Source organism: Eptatretus burgeri, chromosome 1, assembly GCF_056783735.1.
Source record: "Eptatretus burgeri isolate ZD-2024b chromosome 1, Ebu_testis_v1, whole genome shotgun sequence".
Taxonomy (NCBI): Eukaryota; Metazoa; Chordata; class Myxini; order Myxiniformes; family Myxinidae; genus Eptatretus; species Eptatretus burgeri.
In genome coordinates this window covers 123,962,901-123,983,614 of record NC_140961.1, presented here as the reverse complement: position 1 = coordinate 123,983,614, position 20,714 = coordinate 123,962,901, and the positions used below count along the sequence as shown (strand labels likewise).

At 46.9% G+C, this 20,714-nt stretch overlaps 1 protein-coding gene across 3 annotated transcripts in view; it reads left to right on the top strand.

Moving 5' to 3' along the window:
* LOC147035333 (cytochrome P450 7B1-like) overlaps window positions 1–20,714 on the top strand; it is a 91,067-nt gene that overhangs the window by 36,873 nt on the left and 33,480 nt on the right. For 2 of the 3 annotated variants that reach the window (XM_085896833.1, XM_085896842.1), the window contains exons 4-6: window positions 1,435–1,846; window positions 19,675–19,881; window positions 20,018–20,199. In XM_085896833.1, coding sequence (XP_085752959.1) covers window positions 1,435–1,846; window positions 19,675–19,881; window positions 20,018–20,199 — 801 coding nt within the window. Of the gene's footprint in view, window positions 1–1,434; window positions 1,847–19,674; window positions 19,882–20,017; window positions 20,263–20,714 lie in introns of all 3 variants that reach the window. The other variant, XM_085896823.1, reaches the window with a different exon arrangement.

The following is a 20,714-nucleotide window of genomic DNA, read 5'->3' as shown; positions in this document are numbered from 1 at the left end:
TAACTCCAGATTGGTAGGTTTTGTTTTTCCGTTCGATTGGCGGTTTATAAGGGATTTTTGTATTAACTGATAAATCAGTTATATTACTCCAGCAAAAATATGGCATGGGTATGGCATGACATGACCACAAACACAGCGGTGCGACACTGCACAACACAGCACGGACATAACTGTGGGACACGACACAGCACTGACATGACGGTGGGACATGGCACAACACAGTACGGACACGACACGGTATGGACATGGCACAACACAGTAAGGACACGACACGGCGGTGGCACACGACACAACATGGACACAGCACGACACCACCAAGGAACACTCAGACACCACTGACAAAATTGACAATGAATGCTTTGTGGTCTCACCATCGCAGGCTAACCAGGTGTCCTGTATGTTATGGGACCGTCCTGTTGCATACTTTCCAGGTATGCCATTTGTGTCTGTGGTCATGTCAGTGCTGTTTCTGTGCTGTGCTGTGTCGTGTCTGTGCCATGTCCCACTGTTGAGGTGGGTGGTAACGAGGTGAAATTGGTCACTGGCAGGCCAACACAGGTGTTTGATTCACCACTCAAATCATCCATATACAAGTGATGGTAGCTGGGTAGAGATGGTGTTACAGTTTTGAGTGATGGCTGTTTCTTCCACTTAAGCATAAGGATAGCATCCTCTTTCAATTGTGGTGGATAACCACAATATCTTGCCATCCCTATCATTTCATAATGGTGCTCTGTAAAATGTTCACAGCACAAAAGTGAATATTTTGTCAGCCCGATCCACACTTGGGTATTTCGGACAAACCTCGTCCAATTTCTGGCAAACGTAGAGTCTTTCGGCCATTGGTGTAGCATGAAATCATCACGGTTTGTATTACTACAACCACAAAGGATGCATGGACAAGGCAAATTTTTGGAAAATCTGAAATTATTCGCCGTTTGAGTTAAATTGTACCTTGATGTAACTCAGAGACAAAGGGGGAGAGAGAGGAGGGAGGGGGAGTGAGGTAGGGTGGGATTGCAAGGAAATGGGGAAAAATGGGGGAGAGGGAGAAGGGGGGGGAAGGGGAGTCAAAGATAATGTTATGTTATGCTTTATCAAAACACATACACACACACACACACACACCTCACTCATTGTCAGGGGACATTGCATGATACAAAGGGTATTTTTGTAACGTATCTTTTTCACAACAAGGGACTTGTTTGTGGATATGCAGCTCTGTTTCAGCTTTTCAGGCCATTATTGCTGTGATCGAAATATCCGCAGTGAAGGTGTGACCTGCAAGTGGTGATGTAGAACGTTTACGGTATACCTCGTGTACATAATATAGATGGAGCTCGTGTCATTAATTCTCTCCTAATCTCCTCTCCTCTACTTTCCTCCCGATCTCTTTCTCCGCCTCTCTCTTTGCTGTCCACCCTGTCATTCAAGGGTCCCGAGCTGGTGTTGCTCACAGAGAATATCCTCAAGAACCTGCAGCTCGTATTGTGGAGGGAGGTCTCGGGAACCTCGAGTGGGACCTGGTTTCAAGCACCCCTCTACTCCTTCTGCCAGCGCCTTCTGTTCCACTCCGTCTTTGTTACCCTGTTCGGGCACGGGGATGGTGATGGGCCCCTGATGGCCAAAATGCATCGGCACTTTAAATCGTTCGACCAGAGCTTCCCACTGCTCGCCGCCCGAGTCCCCATCAGTCTGCTTCCCACTGCTCGCAGACACCGTGCGGCGCTACTCAAGAAGCTGTGCCCCCAGCAATTGCAGAATCGGAGTGACTTCTGTGGCTTTGTGCGGACAAAGATGGAGTCCCTGGAATGTAACAACAACCTGTCAGACTCCAACAGGGCAGGTGAGTGTACTAGCTTGGACACCGCATTGGCAAGCTTACACGCTTAGTTGCACGGTCCACGGCTACTGCATTTTGTACGTAGTCGTTTTGTACGTCATCCAGATTATTAAGGCAATCATTAAGGAGTGACAAAGTTCATCAAGAACCATTGACCGCCTTATCCCGTTTTCCTGCACAACCCAACATAAGTCAATTATTAATACAAGACTGTAAGTAAACTTTGCCTTCAGTTTAAAGGAGAAGTTTACCTTTTTAAAACTCACTCGAAACACTCACTTCCTGTGAGAGTGGTAAGGGTAGTTGGGGGGACCTAAATTTGGAAGTGGTCATCCCAACTTTGTAGAATATTCCTCTGCACATCCCAAGTACAACCACCAATTTTCAACACATTTCTTCCCACAAACAAACAACCAAATAGACACGTTATGTTTCAATGCATTCCCCACGCGTTGAATATGACGATAGTTTTAATTATTCTGCAACACAGAGAATTTGTGTATTTTCGAATGAATTGTGCAACATTCCAGGAGTTTGTTGTTTTTTAAGCCATAGCATCCATTTTTCAAGTTGTTTTGTCCAGGTGTGCAGGAGTGCATTCGCAGGTATGACAACTCACCCACTTCTTACAGAAATTCCCCACTTTCGTATAGGCTAAAAGTAAATAATCTAAGTTGGAGGTTGGTATCCCAACTTAATATAACGTTTCCAGCACACCCAGAGTACAACCACCTTTTCTCGACTTATTTCACCCTCCCTTTCAGGAGCGTGTAAAATACAAAGCACATATTATGTAAATGGCCAAATAGTTTTCAATTCTATAAGATTTTCATATTCTATATAGTGCAGTAATACCTTGTTTAATGCTGCCTCGTTATCGAGCTCTTTGTCCTAAAGAAAATTTTTACAAAAAAAAATGAAGAAAATCCAGAACATGCAGCACTTGCTCTGAACCAATCAACGCTGTTTGCAGCAGGATGAGCCTCCTCCCGCCTCATCTCCCACTCCTGTTGTGCAGGAGGAGCAGAGAAGGAGTGATGGCAATTATTCTTTTTATTAATGTTTGTAAATATTTTGTGTTTTTGTTTATACCTACTGATGTTATTAAATAAAAAGTTTTGTTTTTTGTATTTATAAAATAATATGTTTACCATCTGTATTATTGTTAGCTCGATCCCCAATACCCCCAATGAAGCCCTCGTATACCGCTCGTGCTTAAGAAATAATTCTGTTGGGAATGCATCTCCGTATAAACAATGGTAGAATGACCCCTTTCCGCACATCTTTGATTATCGCTCTTTTCCAGGAACGCTTCCGAAGTGCTTCGTGAGGTTTTACTGTGCTGGTATTGTAAACCGATTGTAGTTGAAGTGCACTCTCCCACTGCGAGGGGTGCTACACCATACACATTTACATGGAGAATTTGCATCCCCTCATACCCCCCCCTCTCTCCTTCCAAACCACCACAACTATAAAAAAATATTTAAACCCAAAAACCTCCCTGGGCACACACCCCTCTCCTCCTCCCTCACCCTCACTCCTCCCTCTCCCCCTCATCCCTCCTCTCCCTTCTCTTCTCACTCCTTCCATCTCTGCCCCCCCACCCCTCCACCAACCTTTCAGAAGAGTATATGCTAATAGATGGGGTTAATGTGGTGTTGCTATGTGCAGGCATGGTGGGCCAAATGTTCTCCTCCGAGGTTGAAATTATTTGTGCGTAATCAATTCATTGACCCTCATCAATTGGTTTTTTTGTATTGTATTGCGTAAAAGGAGGTACAAGTTGATGCAGTTAATATACGATAATAAATCGAGGTCGTGTGGATGTAGCTATGTCAGCAATATTCACTTGTTGATTCGTCGCGGCACTGACCAATTGGGTGTGACCGTTTTTCCAAGCATCGTTATTTGTCTATTTTTTTTTTTTGCATCTATCCACGTTGGCAAATAAAGGTCAATCTAGGTGGTGCTGTCTGTGCCTGTTTGTGGTGAGGATGTTGAGGTCGTGGAGAGATTCACTTACCTTGGCAGTGATATTCATGTCTCTACTGGCTGTGGGTCAGAGGTCAATAGACGTCTGGGTCGGGCCTGGGGAGTCAGTCATGCATTCATTGGATAATGGGGTGTGGCGCTGCTGGTACCTGCGCGGGAGGATGAAAGTCCGAGTCTTCAGGTCCTTGGTGCTTCCAGTCTTGCTCTATGGATGCGAGACTTGGACTCTGACCAAGGATCTGAGACGGAGACTTAATTCCATTGGTACCAGGTCTCTTCGGAGAATCCTTGGCTTTCGCTGGTCAGACTTTGTGTCCAACAAGCAATTGCTGAGAGAGACTCAAATGAGATTTGTTACCTACATAGTCCATGAGTGTCAGCTGCGGCTGTATGGACATGTGGCTCGTTTTCCTGACGCTGATCCTGCTCACCAGATTATCTCAGCGAGGGAGCCTCGTGAGTGGAGGAGGCCAATGGGCCAACCATGTGCCTTGTGGTTGCAGCAGGTTGATTGCCATCTCAAGGAGATGGGGATGGGCCAGGCATCTGCCTGGGGGATGGCCAGACAGAGGCCCCTGGAGTACCGGTGGAAAGTGGACGCAGCGACGCGCTGCTCTGGCGCATGCTCCCATACCTGATCTGACCGAGGTGGTGTGGCAAATCACATGCTTTCTTCACCTCATATTTCCTCACCTCATGACATCCCAGTGATTACTACATTGATCACGGTGCTATCCTTGTCGTGGGGCAGATTAAGTCAGTATCCCACAAGAATCTTTCAGTTGATGGTAAAAGCCCCAAATTTGGTATACGTGTGCTCCAGGACCCATTCTCTCAGAAAAGTATGTTACCCACGTTGAAAAACTAAATGGCCGCCATTTTTCAAGATGGCCGTCTCATAAAATAGGAAAAAGGGTTTTCAGTGCTAAACGTCTATAAATAGGAACATGCTATTGATCCAAATGTTAAATAGATTGTATTTTGACTGGAGAAATATATTTTGGCACTAATATTCGAAAATGGTTACCAGTTTTCAAGATGGCGGCCATTGCATGACTTAAAATCAGTACTTTAATGAATTTCAACTGGGAAATTTTGTGGTACACAAGACTAACAGGGAGTTTTCTGGCTTGGCCATTGACCAAGTACATGAACAGGCCAATGCAGGAGTGAAAAGTAATGGTGGTGCCATTGGGCTTACTGAGGATCCAGCTGCACTGAGTAGGTGGATGGTGTCTGGACCAGAAGTTAGCGTGCTAATATCACAGTATGAGTTGGCGTCACTGGCCAAAGTGGCAAATGAAGATATCACGCACCATGAGCAAACCAGCCTATCTCAGAAATCCTTCTCTGACAAGGTCCAAAAAATGTTTGGTGAAATGAAGGATCTGGGCAATCCTTTTCACAAAGAATCAAAAGACCTGCTCACATTGGACTCAAAAACCATCGTGCATCCCAGTACTGCTGAACTTGTAAGGACTCACCTTGAGAAAGGTAAAGTCGCCTTCCGATAATTTTTCAATGGTCTGAGTGACGGAGCTTCCTTCTATAAGCCCATCAAAAAGAACGAAGCAGACTTCTTTCGCCAAGAGGCAGCTTCAACTTCTGGCGACATGAAGCAGCAGGTACTCAAAGATGATTGCCATCTGTTCTCGCAACTCTTTATATCCTGCCAAGCACGAGAGTGTGACCTACTTGAGTTTTTCCAACATGAAAACCAGTCTTTTCCTGCGGTGCTGAGTGACAGTGGGAAACTCCACACTGGTCAGAAGTCGCAACTTGCAAAAATTCTGGAAGCTACAGTTACTCCTCCCGACACTAGACCAGTATGTGATGCTGTTATCATTGATGGGTCCTCTTTTGTGTATTCATTGCCGCCAAAGACATCAAAGACCTTTGAGGAATATGCTGTCCGAGATGTGGTTCCAAAGATTCAGATGTACTCATCGAATTTCGTGAGGACAGACATAGTTTTTGATGTTTATTGGACTTTCAGCCTGAAGGCTGAAACAAGATCAAAGAGAGGCAAAGGGGATCGACGCCGAGTGATTGAGAAAACCAAGCTGCCACCTAACTGGAAAAGTTTCCTGAGAGACAGCAACAACAAGACAGAGCTCTTTGGGTTCCTTGCTGATAAGATAGTGACCATGTGTCCTGACAATGTCGTTGTTGTGACCAAAGGAGATCAGGCTCTTTCCAAAAGATCTATCAGTCTTGATGGCTTCAGGCCTTGCAACCACGAGGAAGCCGACTCCAGAATCTTCACTCATGCTCTTCATGCAGCCAAGCAACAGATGACGTCTGTGTTGGTTAAAGCATGTGACACAGATGTTCTTGTTGTTGCAGTCAGTGTTTTTGCTACCCTCCAAGGCACAGGCATGGAAATGCTGTGGGTTGAATTTGGCCAGGGTCAGTTCATTAAGTGGTTGCCAATTCATGACATGGTGGCGAATCTTGGTCCAGACAAATCCAGTGGCATGCTGTTCTTTCACGCCTTCACTGGCTGTGATATTCTGTCAGCTTTTCATGGAAAAGGCAAAAAAAAACTGCATGGCAGGCATGGGAGGTTTACCCTCGTGACTCCCGTCTTCAAGAAGTTAAGTCAGTACCCACCAGTCGTGGAAAATGCAGACTACAACGTCCTTGAGAAGTTTGTCATCACCATGTATGACAAGAACAGCACTATGAACAAAGTTGATGAGGCAAGACTGGACTTGTTTGCTCAGAAGCAAAGGTCTTATGATGCCATTCCACCGACAAGCACAGCTCTCATACAGCATGTCAAACGGTCTGCCTACCAAGCAGGCTGCATATGGGGCCAGGCAACAGTGTGCAAAATGCAAACTGAAAGCCCTGCTAACTGGGGGTGGCAGAAAGATGGTGAGGTCTGGCAAGTCTTTTGGACGACCCTTCCACCCATTGCCCAGAGTTGTCAGCAGTTAACAAAATGTGGCTGCAAGACGGAATGCCGAGGGCGATGTAAATGCTATCGCTTCAGTCTCAAGTGTACACAGTTGTGTGCATGCAAATGTGAGGACTAAATGATTGACTAATCCACCACGTGAATCAAAAGATAATAATTTCCTGCTGTATATGCTATATTATTCTTAATTTTTTTTCTTTTTGCAAAATGTAGTGCTAAAAGAGCCTGTCATCATTTAATTCTGCCCATATCATCTTAGTTTTCTGTAATTACGATTTTGTAGGTGCAGAAATTGATTTTTCTAACTCAAAAACATATTTTTCGATGCATAGAACGTTAAAATAGCATTATTCCATCAAAATTTAGCTCAAACACAGATTCAAACCACTTCAAATGGCGGCCATCTTGAAAAATGGCGGCCATTTTGTTTTTCAACGTGGGTAACGTACTTTTCTGAGGGAATAGGTCCTGGAGCACATGTATACCAAATTTGGTGCTTGTACCACCAAGTGAAAGATTATTTCAGTAATCTGCTGCACTATTGACAGTTTTATGTTTCTTTGACTCCCAAGACGTGAAGCGACCATCTGTGTTCGGTGGGCCGACACACATACTCTTGCCCAGAGGGCAGAGGTGACCGCTAGTTTATTTAAACAAAAAAAAATGCCCCTTCACTACATAATTGCAAACACCGAAATCATAAAAAAAACTTCTTTTTAAAGACTTTTATGGCATAATGGTTAGTGTAGTGCATCCACTCTAAGTCTGGGAGGTGGGTGGTTCAAATTCTGGCCGAGTTACACCAAGACTTTATAAAGGGTACGTCCTTCCTTGCCAACAGCTCAGCATTTACAAAAATAGAGCATGGACAAACAAGCACAGGTTGGCAATCATATTGCAGTATTGATGATCTGGTCACTGTTCATTCTACTTAAAAAAAAAAAACTCTTCTGCACTTAATTTGTCGACACCTTTTATTATTTTAAACATCTCTCCCAGATCTCCTCGTAATCACCTCCTTTTTATGTATAAAGTCCTGTCTCCTTCAGGTATTCCTTCTGGGTGAATCTAGCCTGCCAGGAATCAATCTGCTAGGTCCACACTGAACGCTCAATGGCAGCTATGTCCTTCATCAGATGTGGTGACCATAACAATATTTGCCAATTCTACCGCTTTCGGCAGTAGTCTACTGTCTTTTGTACATATGAACAACCTACCGCTTTTATTGGCCAATAATAGTAAAGATACTGCGATTACAAAATTGTGTGTCTCGTCAGTCTTGTGTGGATTTTCATGGTGTCACAAGGTTTCTGTCTGCCTCCGGTTGTAAATTCATCAGGAAATCATGATTATTCTGCTTTAATTTTGCATAAATGGAGTTCTCATCCCCTCTTCCTGTCCAGGCTGGAGTTCCTCAAGGCAGCGATCTGATCCTGTTCTTTTTTTGGTTTTTATCAATGATCTCTCCGACTCTGGAAAATCCTCTTTATCTCTTTGCCGATGACTCCACCTTCTGTTGGACCATCTGTCATCCCTCAGACCGGCAAGCGGCAGTCTCTTCGCTCTCTGCAGATCTGGATAATATCACAAACTGGTCCAACACGTGGAACATGTCTTTCAACCCTGACAAATCTCACACTCTCACGATGTCTCTCTGAAGGGACCACCTGGACCCCCCGCCCCCATCTACTTTCTCAACAATCCTCTTGAAGAAGTCCTTTCACTTAAGCTTCTGGGTCTCACTATCTGCCATGATATTTCCTGGGAAAGCCACATTTCCAAGCTGGCCTCCAAAGCCAGGCACTGATTGGGCATCCTCAGTCATGCAAAGTCCTTCCTTGGCACACCTGAGCTCCTGACCACATGCAAAGCTTTCGTCCGCAGCCTGATGGAGGACTGCTCTCCCCTCTGGGACGGTGCTCCCTCCTCTCTCACTTTCCCACCTCTCACCTGTCAGTTTCACACTGTGGACACCAAGGAATTTAGGATCATTGGTATCTCCCGTGATGAGGCTGAGTCTTTGGGGCTCTCACTCTTTCACCACAGGCAGGTCAGTGGTCTTTCTGTCTTCTAATGTCTCCTCTCCGGCCTCACCCCCCTGCTCTGTCTGTGATATGTCCCCACCCCCCCCCCCCCATTTTTCCGCAGGGTGCCCAATGTCCACCAGAAACTCCCTTCTGGTAAAACCACCAAAATCAAGAATCACTGCTAACCTTCACTCTTTCATTCCTCTTTTTTCCTGCCTTTGGAACAAACTCCTACACTCTCTTCAATCCCACTCTTCCCTCCAGGTCTTCAAAACAGCTGTTCACCACCACCTCTTGGTGCTTGGGGTTGTTGAAAAGAGGCTATGTTTCGGGTTGCTGTCCTGGTTGTTGAAGAGTTGGTGTTCCCCACCCCATCCCTCTCCCTTCCACAGATCTCCTAATGTCTCTGTTACTCACTGCTTTTTCCTTCCCTCTCCGGCCCCTCTTGTCTCCTGCTCCCCTTGTTGTATGTTCTCTGTATTCACTCTCATACGACCCTCGACAATGTGTACAAATAAACAAACAAAAAAGAGAGTGTCTTGGAATGAACAAATTTAAGGTTAAAATTACAAAATTTCCATACTTGGGGAAGGGGAAAATCCCCCTCCTCGGCCATCCTCCCTCCACAGGTCCTCCCTGACCCCCTCCACCTCCCACCTAGAGCCCCCTATTTCCCACCTCGACCCCCCCCCCCCTTGGTCACTTTGTTCCCTCATGCCACAGATCCTTTCCATCCTACAGCTTTTTCTTCTCTCAGTGTTGGTAACTGTTCAGAATATGAGGCCTCCCTTAATTCCGATGCAGTGTTAAAACTACCTCCTTTGATTTATATCCCCCTATGAATACAACCTAAAACCCTGTTGTTTTACCTTTATAACTGCCTGGCACTGTGCTGTCTGCTGCCCCCCTATATATTATCCTCATAGTTATGCTGTACATTGCAGCAACAACAACAAAAAACTTTCAGGAGTTTTGGTCTTCCACTGCAAGTCAACATTATCAGATTATTGTGCATTGTTCTTGAGTACAACGGTATCCGTTCAATCACAACGCGTCCTCGTTTTTAAGTTTCGTGCTTTAATGCCCCGCTATTGCTATGAATCATTGTATGATCACGTGAGCTTCACCTGCTTTACAAATATCATTTCCTCGACACCTATTTCAACCTTTTATTAACACTTTATTTAAAAATAATTCTCCCAGGTGTGAATGTGATGAGGATATCATGGGGGAGCTTCATTGCTCTGCAGAGCTTCCATCAGAACGATGGAAAGAAGTTATTTACTCTCTCCAGTTGTTCAGAAAAGACAGGGTTTTGGGGGGTTGAAAACCAAGGTGCAAATTAGGTCAAGACTGAGTGGGTTATATTGACCGGGCATGTTACCTGTTAACGTGGACTCGTTACAGATTTGAATTTGCTTGAGCAGCTTTTACTGTGATGTAAATCTTCCGGGGACACTCACCAAGTCTTATGTCCTTTGCATGATGGGGTAATGGCACTCTTTATGTGGGGCGAATGCGGGTAACGGGCACTCTCAGTCAGGGCTGGATTAACCTTTTGTGGGCCTGGCACCAAACAGATTTGTGGACCCCCATTCGGGAAACCATTTCAAAAGACAGATTGACACAGAAGTAGTCTTTAACACAACACACAGCTGTATATATTTTATTTATTTATTTTTTTTACAATATATCTAAGTTTAAGTTGCAGATGGAGGTAGCTGCCATGTGGATAGCAGCAATGGTAGTCCTGCGGCAAAAGGACATCGGAATATCAATTTCGTACTCATCGACGGGAGTCAAAGGTGCAGTTACTTCATTCGGAGCAGAAGCACTGCAACTGAAATAGCTGCTGATACATTCGTGGCCAAAAATATTGGCACCCTTGCACTTTTTTTTCAAAGAACTCACAATTTTCTCGAAAAAATAAGTTGATATTGACACAAGTATTTTGTCTCCACAATTCTTTATTTCACGGTTAATATTACAGAGCCTTTGTTTTTGATTCAGAACTGAATATTTCCTCTTAAATCAGAACATAAAAATAAATGGCATTGACAAAATTTTTGACACCCTTGACTTAATGTATGGTAACAGCCATTGGAAAAAAAAATGACTGCAGTCAAGCACTTCCTATTGCCATGAATGAGCTTCCTCCACCTCTCCACTGGCAGTTTGACCCACTCTTCTTGTGCAAACTGCTCCAGTTCTCCCAGATTTGAAGGGTGCCTTCTCCCAACTGCTGTTTTCAGGTCTCCCCACAGGCATTCAATGGGATTTAGATCTGGACTCATTGCTGTCCACTTCAGAACAGTTCAGCATTTTGTCTTGAACCATTCCTGGGTGCTTTTTGAAGTGTGTTTGGGGTCATTGTCCTGCTGCAAGGCCCATTACCTTCGATGGAGACCCAGCTTTCTGACACTGGGTTGAACATTGTCCTCCATAATGCCTTTGTAATCTCCTGATTTCATGATGCCATGCACACAATCAAGGCACCCAGTGCCAAAGACAGCACAGCACCCCCAAAACATCACTGAATCTCCTCCATGTTTGACTGTAGGGAAGGTGTTCTTTTCTTTGAAGGCTTCATTTTGTTTTCTGTAAACATGGACATGATGTGCTTTACAAAAAAGCTCTAAATTAGTCTCATCTGTCCACAGGATATTCTCCCAGAAGGATTTTGGCTTGTTCAGGTGTGTTTTGGCAAACTCCAGTCGGGTTTTCTTTGCCTTTCTCTCAGCAGTGGAGTCCTCCTGGGTCTCCTACTCCCTTTCATTGAGTTGGCAACGGATGGTGTGAGTTGAAACTGTCGTACCTTGTGTCTGAAGGTCAGCTTGAATCTGTTTGGCAGTTGATCGAGGTGCTTTCTCCACCATTCAAACAATCCTTCGCAGCAATCTTCGATCAAGTTTTCTCTTGCGGCCACGTCCAAGGAGGTTGGCTGCAATGCCATGGGCCTTAAACTTCCTGATGACATTGCGTACAGTGGACAAAGGACTATCAAGGTATCTGGAGATGGACTTGTTGCCTTGAGATTGTCGATGCTTGGCTACAATCTTGTGTCTGACCTCCTCAGACAATTCTCTGTTGTTTTTTTTTCTTTTCTCCATGCTCATTGCAGTCCACGCAGTGACACAAAACAGCAGAATGACTCCTTTTCTCAAATCAAACTGGTTGAATGAGTGATTTTTATATTGCAGGCACCTGCAACTCACCACAGGTGAGTTCAATTCCAAAGAAAAGGAGAATCACCTGCTTGAAATCTAATTATTTCTCGCAACTTCTAAAAGGTGCCAAAAATATTGTTGTGGATTTCAGAATCGGATCCGAGTAATGCACACAACATCCAGTCCTCAGACAGTTATTTCCAGAAATGCATGTTCAGAATAGACCCATCCCCTTGTCTGGTGGGATTCTAACTCTTTGATGTGTTGGAGAAGGGTAGAGAATAGGTTCCCTTCCTTTCTTAGGGGATAACCTTTTCCTCTTTACGACACGTTCATGACATATGATGTTTTGTCAGTATTCATTTCTGCATGAGCGATATCCACCATTCGTGCACGCGATAAGATAGCTGTTAGCCCAACGGAGACTCATTCTATTCCCTTTGCATCAAGATACATTTGCTTGGAAATACACAATTTATTTACACATTTTATTTTGGTTATCATTTTCACATTGGACTTGCAGGACATTTGAGCCATTAAACACACCACAAGCTTTTCCTGAACAGTTCGTTCTGATGGTCAAACATGGCTGTGGTCTCGGATCATTTACCTCAGGCATCCACCTTTTTCCATTGACGTTTGACACCCATTTTCTTTCATCGACATTTGACACCCACCTTTTTCCATTGGCGGTCGACAACCCGTTCAGCAGCTCTGTGGACGTTAACTGGCTCTTCGTCGTATCGGGCTGAACAAAGAGGTTAAATTTCCCATTGATGTTTTCTGAGCACTTCATGTTTTCGCTCGGTTGTTCCGGCAACTGGCTGCTTTCTGGCATTTGTCCAGCACCCCGAACTTGGCGTCATAAGCCAGGCCTGTGTTATTTGGGAGTTGCATCTCGTTCAATGGTCAGGAGAGAATCACTGCGAGAATGGATGGTTGAAGGTCACGTGCAGCGATGCACCAATCGGCAAGCTGGATTTTGCTGAAGTCTGCTTGAGGCTCCACCCACACTGGTCGCCCATAAAAGGACAGCAGGCCTGCCTTGATCACCGTTGGTGGGAGATCCTGCTGACAGTTGGTGAGAGATCCTGCTGACAGTTGGTGAGAGATCCTGCTGACAGTTGGTGAGAGATCCTGCTGACGGTTGGTGAGAGATCCTGCTGATGGTTGGTGACAGCTCCTGACAGCTCTTGACAGCTCCTGACGGTTGGGGACAGCAGCAACGGCAGTTGGTGACAGTTGGACTGTTCCTGCTGGTTCTGCTCGGTACCTAGCTCTTGGCATACCTGGCTCTTGGTGTGCCTGGCTCTTGGCATACCTGGCTCTTGGCGTACCTGGTTCTACACGTTCCTGGTTCCTGGGTGTGACGACGTGACGTCGATTGGTGTTCGAGGCTGTTTGCAGCTGGGTACATGGCGGGCAGGGCGCTGGCAGCAGAAATGAGCTAAGCTGTGGAGAGCTCATTTGGAGAGGTAGACCAAGGCACGCTCACACATTTTGGGTTATTTTAATTGATGCACGATGACTTCTGCTTTGGTAAGCCGAGACCGGATTTCTTCTCCCCCTGAATGGTCTGATGGGTACCCATGTCTTGTGTTTAATTGTTAAGTAAGACATTGTGATAAGAATCTGCTCTTTGTCCATTTTTCTACAAAATGCTTGTTGAATTCTTTATTTCTTTGAGATTATTTTGTTGATTGAGCTTTTGATTGATTTGAATTCCTCCATTCAATCGACAAGGAAATAAAAAGTCCTTCAGTTTCATTATTTTTCTTCATAATAAATTATTTGTTGACATTTCAACCTGTCCATGATTGTCATTTCCTTCCATTGATCCAGCATTGTCCGAACCTCGCGAGACTGGGAGATTATAATTCCCAAACTAATTAACCTGTCATAGTCGGTGTGCACCAGCGGTAAGCATTCGGCCGCATCACTTGAGATCTAATCAACATAAGATTGGTGCATCGCCGAGGGCGTGTTCCCCGGTCAGGAGGTCACTTGACCTCTAGTTAAATGGAAAATTAGGCGGTGGACACTGGAATTTGTGGCTAACTGACTGGCTTTGTGGTTGCTAAGCAACCCACCACACCACTAAGTTAATTGTGAGCCGTAGCCCCAGGTCGCGTTCTTCCGAGGAGAAACGAGAATTAACCCCTCATAATACACTCGGTACCTGTGGCTGTATCAATATTGTCTGGGACATTTTCGGATTTCTGTGTGGAATAAGCTAAGATTTCGTTATTTTTTCAGCTTTTTTGTTTTGTTCCACGACAAACCAAAGAAATACATATGTGGATACCAAAAGATCTTTTAATTTCAACATTTTTTTGGGAAGAAATGGTGCATTATTTGAAAAAAGTGCAAGGGTGCCAATACTTTTGGCCATGACTGTACTCGGCGGTTTTGCTTCATTTTCATCCTCATCTGCTTTATGCCTGCAGTTTCCGCTGAAATGTTTTTTCATCATTTGTGTTACTAATTATCCAGTTGTCCTCCAAACTAACTATCACTATTCCACTTTGCGTGTGTGGAACTTCAGCAGGAATCTTCTTCTTCTTTCGGCTGCTCCCTTTAGGGGTCGCCACAGCGGATCATCCGTATGATCCGCATAGTGATTTGGAACATGTTTTCCGCCGGATGCCCTTCCTGACGCAACCCTGGTCGCCTCTTACGACACAGGGATATGGTACACCTATTTTTAACCGGGGTATGCACCGGCCCAGTACACTGGTACTCATTTCAGTACTTTTCAGAACTTCAGCTGGAATGTCCGCAATTAATAGTGTGGACTGTGGTGACGTCACGCGCCAGAAATTGGTAGTATTTTTTTTTTTTCAATTCAAATACATACTATGTTTTTTAAAAGTAACATTAAATTATGTATGCATTTTTTATTGAAATGTTTTATGATGTGTACACTTTAAAAAAGCAACAATTAAATAAATAAATCTGATACAAAGAGCCCTTTCTGAGTGTGGGCATGGTGCTGAGGAGCCATTGGTGCCATTGCAAACCCGGCACTGCTCTCATTGAGGGGTAACAGGCATATTCCGTGAGGTGTGTGGCCAGATAATGGGAACACTCGTTGAGGTGCGGGGTTGGGTGATGTGCACACTCAATGAGGGGTGGGGTCGGATAACAGGTACACGAGTTGAGGGGCCAGATAACAGGTACAGTCAGTGAGGGGCTGGGTAATGGGAACTCATGTTTTGGTGCGGGGCTGGGTAACGGGAACTCTCGTTTTGATGTGTGGCTGGGTAACGAGAACTCGTGTTTTGGCGCGGGGCTGGGTAACTTGAACTCGTGTTTTGGTGCGGGGCTGGGTAACTTGAACTCGTGTTTTGGTGCGGGGTTGGGTAACTTGAACTCGTGTTTTGGTGCGGGGCTGGGTAACAGGAACTCTCGTTTTGGTGCGGGGCTGGGTAACGGGAACTCACGTTTTGGTACTGGGCTAGGTTACGGGAATTTGCGTTTTGGTGTGGGGTTGGGTAACGGGAACTCACATTTTGGTACTGGGCTAGGTAATGGGAACTCACATTTTGGTGCGGGGCTGGGTAACGGGAACTCGCATTTTGGTGCGGGGCTGGGTAACGGGAACTCGCATTTTGGTGTGGGGTTGGGTAACGGGAACTCGCATTTTGGTGCGGGGCTGGGTAACGGGAACTCGCGTCTTGGTGTGGGGTTGGGTAATGGGAACTCGCGTTTTGGTGTGGGGTTGGGTAACGGGAACTCGCATTTTGGTGTGGGATTGGGTAACGGGAACTCGCATTTTGATACTGGGTTGGTAACAGGAACTCGCGTTTTGGTGTGGGGTTGGGTAACGGGAACTCGCATTTTGGTACTGGGCTAGGTAACGGGAACTCAACTTTTGGTGCGGGGCTGGGTAACGGGAACTCGTGTTTTGGTGTTGGGCTGACTAATGGGAACTCACGTTTGGTGTTGGGCTGACTAATGGGAACTCGTGTTTTGGTGTGGGGTTGGGTAACGGGAACTCGCATTTTGGTGTGGGGTTGGGTAACGGGAACTCGCATTTTGATACTGGGTTGGTAACAGGAACTCGCGTTTGGTGTTGGGCTGACGAATGGGAACTCGTGTTTTGGTGTGGGGTTGGGTAACGGGAACTCGCATTTTGGTGTGGGGTTGGGTAACGGGAACTCGCATTTTGATACTGGGTTGGTAACAGGAACTCGCGTTTTGGTGTGGGGTTGGGTAACGGGAACTCGCATTTTGGTGTGGGGTTGGGTAACGGGAACTCGCATTTTGATACTGGGTTGGTAACAGGAACTCGCGTTTTGGTGTGGGGTTGGGTAACGGGAACTCGCATTTTGGTACTGGGCTAGGTAACGGGAACTCAACTTTTGGTGCGGGGCTGGGTAACGGGAACTCGTGTTTTGGTGCGGGGCTGGGTAACGGGAACTCGCGTTTTGGTGTGGGGTTGGGTAACGGGAACTCGCATTTTGGTGTTGGGCTAGGTAACGGGAACTCGCGTTTTGGTGCGGGGCTGGGTAACAGGAACTCTCGTTTTGGTGCGGGGCTGGGTAACGGGAACTCACGTTTTGGTACTGGGCTAGGTTACGGGAATTTGCGTTTTGGTGTGGGGTTGGGTAACGGGAACTCACATTTTGGTACTGGGCTAGGTAATGGGAACTCACATTTTGGTGCGGGGCTGGGTAACGGGAACTCGCATTTTGGTGCGGGGCTGGGTAACGGGAACTCGCATTTTGGTGTGGGGTTGGGTAACGGGAACTCGCATTTTGGTGTGGGGTTGGGTAACGGGAACTCGCATTTTGGTGCGGGGCTGGGTAACGGGAACTCGCGTCTTGGTGTGGGGTTGGGTAATGGGAACTCGCGTCTTGGTGTTGGGCTGACTAATGGGAACTCGCGTTTGGTGTTGGTGTTGGGCTGACTAATGGGAACTCGTGTTTTGGTGTTGGGCTGACTAATGGGAACTCGCGTTTGGTGTTGGGCTGACGAATGGGAACTCGTGTTTTGGTGTGGGGTTGGGTAACGGGAACTCGCATTTTGATACTGGGTTGGTAACAGGAACTCGCGTTTGGTGTTGGGCTGACGAATGGGAACTCGTGTTTGGTGTGGGGTTGGGTAACGGGAACTCGCATTTTGATACTGGGTTGGTAACAGGAACTCGCGTTTGGTGTTGGGCTGACGAATGGGAACTCGTGTTTTGGTGTGGGGTTGGGTAACGGGAACTCGCATTTTGGTGTGGTGTTGGGTAACGGGAACTCGCATTTTGATACTGGGTTGGTAACAGGAACTCGCGTTTTGGTGTGGGGTTGGGTAACGGGAACTCGCATTTTGGTACTGGGCTAGGTAACGGGAACTCAACTTTTGGTGCGGGGCTGGGTAACGGGAACTCGTGTTTTGGTGCGGGGCTGGGTAACGGGAACTCGCGTTTTGGTGTGGGGTTGGGTAACGGGAACTCGCGTTTTGGTGCGGGGCTGGGTAACGGGAACTCGCATTTTGGTGTTGGGCTAGGTAACGGGAACTCAACTTTTGGTGCGGGGCTGGGTAACGGGAACTCGTGTTTTGGTGCGGGGCTGGGTAATGGGAACTCGCGTTTTGGTGTGGGGTTGGGTAACGGGAACTCGCGTTTTGGTGCGGGGCTGGGTAACGGGAACTCGCATTTTGGTACTGGGCTAGGTAACGGGAACTCAACTTTTGGTGCGGGGCTGGGTAACGGGAACTCGTGTTTTGGTGTTGGGCTGACTAATGGGAACTCGCGTTTGGTGTTGGTGTTGGGCTGACTAATGGGAACTCGTGTTTTGGTGTTGGGCTGACTAATGGGAACTCGCGTTTGGTGTTGGGCTGACGAATGGGAACTCGTGTTTTGGTGTGGGGTTGGGTAACGGGAACTCGCATTTTGATACTGGGTTGGTAACAGGAACTCGCGTTTTGGTGTGGGGTTGGGTAACGGGAACTCGCATTTTGGTACTGGGCTAGGTAACGGGAACTCAACTTTTGGTGCGGGGCTGGGTAACGGGAACTCGTGTTTTGGTGCGGGGCTGGGTAACGGGAACTCGCGTTTTGGTGTGGGGTTGGGTAACGGGAACTCGCGTTTTGGTGCGGGGCTGGGTAACGGGAACTCGCATTTTGGTGTTGGGCTAGGTAACGGGAACTCAACTTTTGGTGCGGGGCTGGGTAACGGGAACTCGTGTTTTGGTGCGGGGCTGGGTAACGGGAACTCGCGTTTTGGTGTGGGGTTGGGTAACGGGAACTCGCGTTTTGGTGCGGGGCTGGGTAACGGGAACTCGCATTTTGGTACTGGGCTAGGTAACGGGAACTCAACTTTTGGTGCGGGGCTGGGTAACGGGAACTCGTGTTTTGGTGTTGGGCTGACTAATGGGAACTCGCGTTTGGTGTTGGTGTTGGGCTGACTAATGGGAACTCGTGTTTTGGTGTTGGGCTGACTAATGGGAACTCGCGTTTGGTGTTGGGCTGACGAATGGGAACTCGTGTTTTGGTGTGGGGTTGGGTAACGGGAACTCGCATTTTGGTGTGGGGTTGGGTAACGGGAACTCGCATTTTGATACTGGGTTGGTAACAGGAACTCGCGTTTTGGTGTGGGGTTGGGTAACGGGAACTCGCATTTTGGTACTGGGCTAGGTAACGGGAACTCAACTTTTGGTGCGGGGCTGGGTAACGGGAACTCGTGTTTTGGTGCGGGGTTGGGTAACGGGAACTCGCATTTTGGTGTTGGGCTAGGTAACGGGAACTCGCGTTTTGGTGCGGGGCTGGGTAACGGGAACTCGTGTTTTGGTGTTGGGCTGACTAATGGGAACTCGTGTTTTGGTGCAGCGCTGGGAAACGGGAACTCACGTTTTGGTGCGGGGCTGGGTAACTGGCACACCCAGCGAGGGGTGGAGCCATATAAAGGAACTATTGTTGAGGGGTGGAGCTGGGTAACTGACGCACTTGGGGAGAGGCCAAATAATGGGAACTCTCATTGAGGTGCAGGGCTGGGTAACGGACATATTCAGTGAGGGATGAAGTCGGATAACGGGCACAATAGTTGAGGGACCGGGTAACAGCCACACTCATTGAGAGGCCGGGTAACAAGCGCACGCGGTGAGTAGCAGGGCTGGGAGATGGCCACACTTGGTGAGGTGCGGGGCCTCTTCTGCACTTGTTTTGGTTGTACCCTTCATTGTCTTAAACATCTCTCTCATATTCCCTCATAACCACCTCCTTTCTAATGTATAAAGTTCTGTCTTCAGCCGCTCCTCATAGCTTGGTTTAGCTAGCCCTGGAATCAATCTAGTAGCCCTTCACTGAACCCTCTCTCTGGAACAAATGTCCTGCCTCAGATGTGGTGGAAAAAACTGCACACGATACTCTTAATGAGGCCTCACTAAATTCCTGTGGAGTATGAAAAGTACCTCCTTTGATTGATAATTTATCCACCCACGAATACAACCAAAATCTCAATTAGCTTCACTTATAGCTGCCTGGCACTGTCCTGTCAGCCGACCCCCCCCACCCCCCTCGACCCCCTATATATTTTACTACTACCTTTCGGGGAAGACGATTCCATACATGAACCACTGTCCATCTGAAAGAGTCCTGCCTTAAAACTGTAAATGTCTAAATAGTCCCAACTCTCATCTTCTTTACCCTACCAATGACTTTGACGTCTTTATTCCTGGCACCCCCCCCCCCAATAATTAATTCCTCAACATTATGCTGATTGTATCTTCACAGGTCACCACCTGGCCTTTCTCTGGGCCTCACTGGGCAATACACTTCCCGCTGCATTTTGGGCTCTGTACCACCTGCTCTGCCACCCTGATGCTCTCACTGTCATCCGCAAAGAGGTGGATGATGTACTGAAATCTACAGGGCAGTATCCAAAGCCAAGCTCGCTCCTGAAGCTGAGTCCAACCACACTGCCTAACCTTGTGTGCTTAGGTAGGTGGTTTTGCAAAGTCACCACCCACTCAGATACACAGTAGTTCAAGTAATATAAAGTGATCAGTAATCAGGTGACCAATTGAAATGTTCCACTGATGCTGCACTGTGGCCTAAGCCTTTCCCCTCCCTGCAGGCAGTGCTATCAGCGAGAGCCTTCGTCTATGTAGTGCCTCGATCAACATCCGTGTGGCTCAGGATGACCTAGACCTCGAACTGGAACCCGGGCGCACGGTCCCTCTGCGCAAAAACGATTGGGTGGCAATGCATCCGCAAACAGCTCTGCACCTTGATCCAGAGATCTACCCAGAGCCAGAGGTTCGAGATTCCCCCAGCCACCTTTGCACATGCGCTACTCACAATGGGATGTCATCCTTTGTGGTGTGTTACAATGTGTATGGATGACAATTAATATTGTTGTTGGTGTGGTCATGTTAAATTCAATCATGCTTTTTGTGCTTGCGGTGATGCTACATCTTCAAACGCATCGGACTCGATTCATGATTTTCATTTTGTATGCAGCACCTGGCTGCTGGTTTGTGTCTGAGGGTGCGGCCACTGATGCAATGCCCTCTACAGGTGAGAGCAGAAATTTGTAATTCGTTCAGGGTGCCGGTGACAGCTTACCCACTCTTCGCGAAGTCCACCGTGGGATCTTGAACATGTATCGCAGCCTGAGTGCTCACAGTCTGGTCAGTCTGCTTACCATATCCTCCAAAAAAAGCCCATTCTTTCATGCAACGCCAGTCCAGAAGCGTCCTCTTCCTTTGGGAATCGAAGCCTTGCTGGACAGCTTAGAGTCGAGTGTGGTCTCTCTGAGTGACCATGTCATC